This window comes from Dendroctonus ponderosae, unplaced genomic scaffold, assembly GCF_020466585.1.
Source record: "Dendroctonus ponderosae isolate FM_Combo_2020 unplaced genomic scaffold, Dpon_F_20191213v2 Dpon_F_20191213_4, whole genome shotgun sequence".
Classification (NCBI taxonomy): domain Eukaryota; kingdom Metazoa; phylum Arthropoda; class Insecta; order Coleoptera; family Curculionidae; genus Dendroctonus; species Dendroctonus ponderosae.
The window spans coordinates 11,257,205-11,267,324 of NW_026018611.1; the positions used below are offsets into that span (position 1 = coordinate 11,257,205).

General features: G+C 33.7%; 2 protein-coding genes across 3 annotated transcripts in view; one reads left to right on the forward strand and one right to left on the reverse strand.

The window, feature by feature from the left end:
• Positions 1 to 5,236, forward strand: part of LOC109542127 (zinc finger protein 385B) — a 7,840-nt gene extending 2,604 nt beyond the window's left edge. Inside the window, exons 2-10 of the mRNA XM_048665887.1 lie at positions 519 to 740; positions 2,280 to 2,342; positions 2,635 to 2,751; positions 2,832 to 3,070; positions 3,262 to 3,368; positions 3,977 to 4,048; positions 4,226 to 4,417; positions 4,476 to 4,555; positions 4,647 to 5,236. Of these exons, the coding sequence (XP_048521844.1) occupies positions 519 to 740; positions 2,280 to 2,342; positions 2,635 to 2,751; positions 2,832 to 3,070; positions 3,262 to 3,368; positions 3,977 to 4,048; positions 4,226 to 4,417; positions 4,476 to 4,555; positions 4,647 to 4,849 (1,295 nt within the window). The 3' untranslated portion in view covers positions 4,850 to 5,236. The remainder of the gene's footprint in view (positions 1 to 518; positions 741 to 2,279; positions 2,343 to 2,634; positions 2,752 to 2,831; positions 3,071 to 3,261; positions 3,369 to 3,976; positions 4,049 to 4,225; positions 4,418 to 4,475; positions 4,556 to 4,646) is intronic.
• Positions 5,237 to 5,574: 338 nt separating this feature from the next.
• On the reverse strand, positions 5,575 to 9,476 carry LOC109542135 (ATP synthase subunit C lysine N-methyltransferase). Of its 2 annotated transcripts, none has more exons than XM_019911212.2 (4): positions 9,187 to 9,476; positions 6,205 to 6,384; positions 5,941 to 6,122; positions 5,575 to 5,880 (listed from the first exon to the last, which is right to left on the reverse strand). In XM_019911212.2, the coding sequence occupies exons 1-4, from the start codon at positions 9,278 to 9,280 to the stop codon at positions 5,737 to 5,739; spliced, it is 600 nt and encodes a 199-aa protein (XP_019766771.1). In that variant the 5' UTR covers positions 9,281 to 9,476; the 3' UTR covers positions 5,575 to 5,736. The 2 variants fall into 2 exon arrangements, with proteins under 2 accessions (XP_019766771.1, XP_019766769.1); XM_019911210.2 differs by having other exon boundaries at positions 5,941 to 6,135; positions 6,194 to 6,384.
• Positions 9,477 to 10,120: the final 644 nt, after the last annotated feature.

Here is a 10,120-nt window from a genome sequence, read left to right on the forward strand (position 1 = left end):
GTGGGTAAACAGCTTAGCTGGAGTCCCACACACACCAGAGCGACAGACCACCAGCTCTGGGAGTGCATAAAAGAGCATTTCCCAAACCTCACCGATCCATCCAAAAAAATAAAAACACTATGATATTCAGACGACCGGCCTAACGAAACGTTAAGATTCGCGGGCGACTTTGAGCGTGCGAGAGCGTACGCAGTACTTGTGTTTATCTATGCCAGAACGATCGACGCCGAAACGCATTCCATTCATCTCGCACCGTGCCATAAGGAGTTATCAGTTTCAAAAAAAGTTTTACGAAATTTGTAATTAACCTGTGTATGTATATCAAATTATTTTCTTTAAATTTAGGCAATAAACACAGACTGCAAACCAAGTTTTCTGGTTTAAAATACTCTAAACTCTAAACCATAAATATTTCAATAACTAATAATTTATGTAGCAAATTTTTAACTATACTGAAACTAGTAATCACATTATTATATTATATTCGGTTTTTATGATCTAATTCTGCTTTTTTTCAGAAAAAAACTTGGACCGAAGCTATAAGATTCCCAAGCGAAGCAAACTCTCCGATGATAATGCCACTGGTGCCATCGTATGTACTGCATCTGATTTTCCGACCAATCATAGCGATACTCCCTTACAGGATTCTTATTATAATTATCCTTATGATCCAAGAGCTTCGTCAGCGTATTATCAAAATTATCCATATTTTCAAGAATATGGGAATCTCCCAGGTCAAGGTATATATTGCCTATAGAAATTTTATAAAAGTGAATGTAAGTGGCAGTTATTTGACTATTATTAAACAGGAGCAATGTTGATTTAGTATGTTTAATGAATATTCAATTAAATTGGCGTTAAATGTAAATTAATTGTATGTATGTTTGGGTTAGAATCAAAACATATCAAATGTGCATGTGTGCATGCTATATTTTATTTTCAATTTTCTTTTTAGACCATCTTTCTTAGCACCTGTGGTTACATTCTTTAACGCGATGTTTCAAAAGTGTAGTACCTGGTTATATAATTAATTCTGCAGGCTTCGATGTTACAAGCAAACATGCACGCAATCCGGTTGTTGCTCTTTGCCAGATTACAGTAACCTTTAGACACCCACCTAAACTATAAACTTTAAATTACGGTCACAAATGTTACAAAAACAATTTGTCGAAAATTACCACACATCTTATATACGGTGTACGAATCAAAAGTGAAATGAAAATTGTACTTTATTATATTCGAAAAATGGCCCGACATCAACTTCATATCAAAATCAATTCCTGGGCTTCAGTCATTTATTGTCGCCTTGGCATATATTTGTCAAGGCTTAAAGTAGCAACAACGCTACACATAGAAACTGATGATGGTGGAAAACACCGAAACATATTTTAATTGATAAATAGACAATAAATGACTGAAGCCCAGGAATTGATTTTGATTTGGAATTGAAACACAGTCAGGAAAGTATGTACTATCAACTTCATAGTTGGGGGGGATACATTATGAACGTATATTCGCTTCTTTCACATACCTTTAAACACCGAAGCGTGGTTTTGGGCGAAAATTAAATTAAAAAAATAAATGGAAAGTAGTATAGAGTTTGTTTGAAAAGCCTTTTGATTTCGATACCCAAATTGACCAACAATTTATTCAGCAATGTTTTTCAATTTCTCGGTTCCGAATTAGGATTCTGAACGTCCTTTTCAGTTATAAATGAATCATCATCAGAGCAAATAGCTTCAGACCCAAATTTGAGCACGAGCAAATTAGCTGCAGTTAGTAACATCACCAGAACAACTATTCTACGGATATTGAAACAAGGCAAATTTCATCCATACAAGATTAATCTAATGCACCAATTAAATGGRGATGATTTTTATCGGAKAATCGCTACTTTGAAAATTGTAAAATGTATTTAAATCATTCTTGTTGTTCTTGGATGACTYGAAAACTTCAGTTTCTCATTTTTCTATACAATGAWTTGACTATGGACATGTATTTAATTACATCTGCTATCAACATCTATCCGCTGACTTATTTTTTATAATTTGATGMCAAATTGGAAAATATGTTTTGCTGTAASAACGCAGAATAGCCATTTTTTAAGAAGATTTCYTCTGCCCTCATTTAGTGTGCATGCACTATACCGTTTTAATTAATTGAAAGAAGAATGTATATAGTCTCTTCAGTTTTATTGTTGTATACTTATCGAAAATGTTAAAAACCCAATAAAATGTGAAAAATTATAAACGTTATGTATAACATTCGATCGGTTACAGGTTTCTACAGAGCTGGGGAGTATGCTCCAGGACGAGGTGTTAAGAGGCCTGCTGATTTTTTGGGTAATTACAAATACATATATCTTAGTACTAATAGTGGATAATTTAGCTGTACTTAGATACAGAATATTTATACATACACATACGTAAAAAAGCTCCTTTACTTTGTAATAAAAATGGAATCACATAACGTGCACATAATATGCACATAAAATATTTGCCAGAATCTTAAAAACTATTGAAATGTTAAAAAATCCTAAGTCTCCAATTATTAGCAAATATTCGATACACTCGCACTAGTGCGTCCGAATGCTGCCAAGATTAAAGCGCAAATTCATCAAATATCATATTTTAGGACCTAATCTCGGTGCGACACCGTTTATGGATGATAATGTAGTTCCAATAGAACAATCAATTTGCAATACTTTGAAAAGCATTAAGGAATTGCCAAAAACCCAACGAGCAAATATCTGTAAGTATATACACTGTCCAGTTTTTTTTATATTCGTTTGTACACTATTTAAACAAATAGAATGATTTATAAAATTTTAGTTGAGAGAACTGTGCCAGATATCGCGGACGAAAGCCTTCCGAAAGAATTAAAATTGCTATTCCAACCGCTTTACTGCAAATTATGTTCTGTTCAACTGTCCAGTAATCAGACAGCAATAATGCATTACAAGGCAAAGAGCCACGAGAAGAAGATAAGAAAATGGTTAACGGATTGGGCGGTCAAAACAGGCGAACCTTTGCCCAAGAGGGCCACAGCTCCCCGTGAAAAAAAGACAGAGGTAGTCTTAGAAAATTTAAGATTTTTCTCATTGCTAATAACTTGCCTTAGCTTCGTGAAAAACGACATTTAGTAAAATTATTTTATTTTCATAAAATGAAAATGTTTATCAAATTTCTTAAGAACTTTAGAGGTACTAACGCAAACTCACAAGCTGCTTAGTTATTTGACTAATGTTAAATCAATTTTCAGGATCTAGTTGAAAAAAATCCTTCCTGGTTTCATTGCGATGTTTGCGATTTAGATCTAACGGGACAGATTCATGCTGAATCTCACTACATGGGCAGAAATCATCAGAAGTACGAACTATTGTGGTTTTATGGTTGATTTGCCTTATTTAAGCGGGACTGGCGAATATATATCTACTGATTTTTATTCGTTGATAGACCGGTTGTTTATAAAAACATAAAATAATTAAATATGTACCGAAAATGTGTATTAAAAAGCTAATCTATTTCCATAATCTTACTATTCAATTTGATTCTTGCATAAACATAAAGAAAGCTGAAATCTGCCACTTTGCCGTTCATTAAGCTCACATTTTGTTACATTTAAAATTTCAGTTTCAAATAAAGCTTGGTATAGCGTCAACATGTATTATTTGTTGTGGAAATATCAAGATCAATTTGATAGCAATCGGAGTATTGTCTAGTAACTTATTGAGTGTATCAACAAATAATCTAGTATTTTTGACATTATTGCGCAGATTGAAAATTTGCATATAAAGTGACAAATTAGTTGAAAATTTACCGGTTTATGAAAAAAGCTTTGTTCCTAAATATAAACGATCATATTAAAACTACGGAAAAATCGGACATTTCCATATTTAACTAAATATTATATTCGCCAAACCTATGTTAATTATTAGCATCTGAATTTGAAAATACCGAAGTTTGTTTATTTTTAGGGCTCTATTAGGTCATAAAAGCCCCGCTGGTTCGGGATATTATGATAAAGACGGAAAATGGGTTCGAATTAAGTAAGTTAAAGTTTAAGATATTCAAACAGTTAGGAAATAAAGCTTTTACCGTCTGAATCTATATATAATTTAACACCAGATCATCAAAAAAGTGAGCTGAGTATAAAATGCACTGTATATCTAGAGTCAGTCCCTTAGTTTTAATGTTAAATAAAATCATCCATCACCATTTTATAGACACTTGAAATCTAAATCGATGGACGAAAAAGGCGAAGACAGTTTTGGTGCGGATTTCAAGAAAAACCTTTCAGCGTCATCCGTTGATGCTGCCCCACAACAAAAGAAGGAGGTTACGCCCATTTCCAATTACCATTGCAAAGTGTGCAATATTTACACCACCCACCCAGACATTTTGGAGAGTCATTTCAAGTACGTTCGTCAAGTATAATAATATTTTCTATTTTTCAAATAATTGTTGCATTTTTAGAGGTCAAAAGCATGCGAAAAAGTTGAAACACCTTGGCATTGTTGCGTCTGGTGAATCGAAAAATTCTGCAGAAGAAACAGGTAAAGTTATCTTAGAATTTTTGATCAAAATAATATTGCCACGATAATATAATCACAAAAATAGCAGTTTTATATGTTTTACCTTTTTAAGCGATTAGACCTACGACAATATCCACCGCCATAGACAACAAAACAAACAATGAAGTTAATTTAACAGCGTATCGTACACCATCTGGACTCTACTACTGTGCTATATGTAATACTACCATTAATTCAGAATCTTCGTTTCTGCAACATCTAAACAGTAAAGGACATGATAAAAAATCACAACTCAAATCGAAAGGTACCATATAAAAACCTGGTAGATGTACACATTTATATTGTATAATGTATAATAATATGAACGTGTGCTGTTTAAGCTAGGATACTCATGGCCTGAAGATATACATTGTTTATCTTTAATTTTATCAAAATCTTGTTATTTCTTAGTTATTAGAAAAAAATCGGCTGTAATATTTATTATTTAACTATTAGTTAGTAAATCCTAACTAACAGGCTCCCCTTTCGACTTAGGAACATGTTTCAGGAACTCACGTAATTACTAAATCTCACTCGTTCCAGGCATTATTTGTTTAGAGTCCACTTCAGAGTTATGTTACATTCATACATTTACGAGCCCAAACACCTATAGATTCAGACTATGTTCAATGAGTAGGAAATAAATCATTTATATTTACTTTAGATATATTTTTTGTTTCTTCTGCTGACAAATGAATTCATTATCCCTTTACGCAGCATAAAAGCTAACAATGGAAAACATTTTTTTATTCTGCTTTTTCTCTGTAGCAAATTAGCAAAAATGTAACAAACTTACTGAAATAAATATTCGGACGCACTTTAATACAACTATAGTAAGGCGAAGTAACATCACCGTTTGCTACACTAGAGTTTGGCAATATTATGGGGTGAGCGAATTTCAAATTTTCGTTTGCTTTTGCTATTTTTACTTGTAGATCTTTTTTATTTCCGTCACCAATCAAATATTTTGAAATGGGTAAACAGAAGTAAAACAATGGCAGTCTGTTACGGAAAAGTTATTATTAGGATTAATTACAATCAAATATACAACCATCAGGTATGGAACTGCAGCTATTCTCTGCAATTTTTGCCTGATTTAGAATCTATATAACATACCAGATGAAAATTGCATGATGAAATTGAATCAATCGATCATGTTAGGGTTATTTTACTTTGTATACCCATACTGTGTCTATTCCATGTCCTATGGTTTTTATGGGGGTCATATTTGGTAGAGGAAATCTACATGCTAATACGTTACATTCAGGTTTGCACTCTCTAAGAAACTTCTTTTCCAATTCATTCATCTATAATTTAGTGCATAGCATTAATAACAGTTTAATCAATACCCGGAGTAAGTATCTTACCATTTGTTCTACCCCAAATATTACTATATTATCATAACTGGCAATATTATATTTCCAAAGATCCTTTTGGAAAAATTTGGTTTTGTTGCTCAAACCACTTTTTAACGCATGAATCTTAGAGTACATAACAAGCCAGGGATTAAGTTCAACACCGTGCGAGACAAAGTTGTGCTTAGCTGTTTCTAGAAAAGCTTTCTATAAGTATTAAACATTTAAACTAATTAACTGAAAACGTTAGTTCACTCAATATTACCGGTGTCTTACCAATAACAATTCGCCCATCACCAGAGCCCAAGTCAAGCAACGTGCCTGATTTGCCTCTTAAGGCGCTTAAAATATTTACTAATTGGTCATTTGTAGCTGGTATGTATGGCAAACAGAATTTTCTTAGTGCTGGACTTACAAAGGGAGCACATATTACAGTTAAACCTATGGCCACGCCTCCTAAAAAACCAGAACTTCAAAAAAGACCCGTATCAGGGGCCGGGAAAGTCTTGCAAATGTTAGAAAGAATCGTTAGCGACTGCAGTACATAGTTTTTCATTCAGTCAATAAGAGTAATTAAAAATTGGAATCGGAAAAACAAAATTAATTATTTTTTCCGTATATGGTTGTAATAATTGATTGATATCTCGTAAAGATTTTCGCCCCTAAGAAAATCTGCAGAGACAACAACGGGAGCGTTCTAAACTTAAAACTAGCTCTAGCTAGGGGTTGATCACAAAGTGTCAAAATTGGCTTACAGGAAGTATGTTATGTTTCATCAGCACAAAGCCAAGCCACACACGTTTATAGCAAAGCGCCAGAAACTTCAGCAGCTTGATTGGGAATTTTTGATACATCCACCAAATAGTCCGGACCTGGCACTAAGCGATTACCTTGTTTTTAATGTGCCAATCGATTACAAGAGAAGACAAACGCTATGACAGAGGCATTATGAATCTAGATTTACAATGGTAAAAAATTATAGAATAAAACGGTGCATGTTTGCCCTAAATCGGACACTGCGAAACATGTAAAATAAAGTCTAAGTTCACGTAAAAATAATGGACTTCTCTTTCCCCAAGACATAATAATTCCTTAATCTTAACTTCAGTATTGTATCGTTCTTTTAGAATACTCTTCTTTCTTTCGTTCTTTTAGAATATTTTAATTTTATAAAACAAACGGAATCATGACAAATTAAAACCTTCTACAAACTTTGTGTCCCATGGAGTTTAAAAGTGAAAAACAACAAACACTGCTTTTAAAGCTTTAGAAGATTTGTATGATGAGCGAACAGAGAAGAATGTGTTGTTTCTAGCTTCAATAAAAAAGCCTGAGAAACTACCGACCAACAGATTTACATAAAAAATTGAGCAAGAATCCTAGTTTCACATTTATGAATATTAAACAGAGCTCAGGTTTTATGTGTTATTTATTTATGTGTATATTGTTATCAGTGGTGGTTTACCACAAGAAGCATTTTACGTATTCCGAAAAAGTTTAATTATGACAAAACTTTTAAAACTGCCACATTCACTTGATATCATATGCTAGATATTTTACTACAGTAATTAATTAATGGGGAAGAAACATATTTAGAAAACATTCTAGCAATGTTTGTAAGGAAATTGACTTTTCGGATGGCTGGCGGATGCAAAAACGTTCTACAACTGTTCTGGACATCGAGTTATTAGAAAAAAAAATTGTAATAGATTTTTGGCTAGACCGAGAATGAATAGTAGCTAAATAAACAACAAAAGCTATTTTAATAATTAATTTATGAAGAGTTATTCAGACATTTTTTAAAGCAAAATTTGCTTTAAAAAATTTTCAGAATTTTTATTATAATAATCCAGAAAAAAATAGAGAATACAGCTCCAAAAAAGTTCCTGATTGGTTGGTAAAGTTTAAAATCTTTCAACTTTTATATTAATTAGCCGACTTGAACGTATTACTTTGTAATTTGGAGCTCAATTCTTAGTGATATGAAGGGTAGGAAATGTTAATTTTTCCTTTTCCATGACAAATAATGAAGAACATATTGTAACGGAAATGGCCTGGGGTACTTACGTTTGGAATGGGGGATCGAAATTCATGATATTTCAGTAAATGGGAGCCCCATTTTTCCCGTTCCCGTATTTAAAGTTATACCGAGGTGAATAAAAGCTAAAAATTGGAAGCTGAAGAAAGAGTTTGATACTCGGCCATCCACGGTACAATATCAATCCGCGAATTTCATGATTTTTTGAAACGCTGTTTTAATTGACACCAAATGTATAAAATCCTTACGAAAATGCGTCTTTTGTTGAATCGCATACTAATTGCATTGTGGAATAGTACAAATTACATTTACAATTCTTCATTGTGGTATATTCCAATCGTACGAATCGATTAAGCTAAAACAGTTCGTTAAAATGAAGAAACTTAACCGCCAGAAATTTTATTTGGGAATATAGGCGTTTGCAGAAGACTTCCTGTATGGATAGGGTTCGAAACGAACAAGTTTTGAGAAGAACAGCTAAAGAAAACATTAAAGTTTTGTTAACCGTCCGGAAACAAACTTGAATTGCCGAATCTCCAAAGATGAAATTTATTCATTCATCTCTTGCCTGTGTATCATTTGGTCTGTCATCTATTGAGCTGGAAATTTCAACATCTATGGTAAGAACAACCTCCAGTGGAGATGCTGACCAAGACTTAATTATTATGATAATGCAAAGGCCATTTCTTACAGTATTGGTGGAGTACGCACACTACGTCCTAATTCATTTCGTAGAAGCTCAACAAGATTTATATCTAGACTAAATTGGAGATATCAGCAATTTCGAAGTAAATGCACAGGCTCTGTGCTGTCGGCCGAGCATTATCATGCAATAGAAAAGAATTCTGATGGTCTAGCTCGACAACATTTTGAACGTACTGCGCTAAGATATTATTAGGAAAAAAATCAAGCATTTATTTTTCCCAAGATGTATAAAGGGATGCAGAAAACGCAGGGAGAACTTCTAACTGGGTCTTTTGTCTTAAGGTTCAGATTCTTAAGATCAACGAGGCTGCGAACTACCAATGGAAATAAGTTGTGAGGATAGTACGCTATCAATTGAGAATGCTTCTGTATAGAGCTATTGTTTCACCTTTATGTAACATAACTCCTTATGGGACTTGTTTAGGCTTGCAACAAATATGTTTTATTGTAAAGCTTGGACAGATTACATATGCAGATTTGGAAGTCTGGTGTTGCAAAATGAAAAGGATATTTACCTGTGAGCCCCACCAGAACTTTTCCCAAATGTGAAAGATGAAATTTCGGTTTGGAAGTCGTCGACTCCAACTGCAGAATTTCCACTTCACTCATAGTGTTATGCAGTAGTAGCTGAACCCCAATGTAATTTCATAATCAAGTAAGGGTAGAATTTACATCAGTTCAAGTTTAGAACCATGTATTATTTCAATATTTATCTATGTTAAGAACTTCTAAATCAGGTTATCTTTAAAAAAATATCTTGGGTTAAGATTTAGAATCTTCTACATTTGAATTTATGGTGTTATGGTGCGTTCAGAACAAACGCAGCTGAGCGTGACGCGAGCGCAACACAACCGCGACGCGTTTATATAGTCTTTCCGAAGTTATTTGGTCAAACGTAAAATTGGGGTATAATCAGTTACTGCATGAACTACTTCTAAGATCTAAGCAATTTGTATGTAATCGCTTCTCGTACTTGTCTGGAATATTTTGATAGTCGACCTTAGTAATTGCAAATAAAACGGCGCTGTCGACGCACAAATCGCAATAAGAATTCCGCAAAAACTGCTCGATAAATTTGGTAAAAATTGCAATATTAAAGCCACAATCGACATTGCAAAAGATACTCAAAGCTGCACATGCGATCAGCATAAATCTTACAAAATAAAAAATATAAAACCCTGGTTTGCCATCTACTATACGAAATAATTTGACGTCCTAATCCAGACCGCTGAAATTCCCTAAAACTCCGCATTTTTCGCCAAAAAACTCAACGCCAGTTTAATTTAGAACAACCGCAAGTCTGATTATAATTTTGGTCTCGACCACCTAGAGTTTGTAGACGCCCAACCAAAGACATTAATATACAGGGTTATTCACGCTATGCGGCACGGACGTTTGCGGCTAGCCCGTTTGTATTTGCAAAGTATTATTTGATGAATCCACAGACGC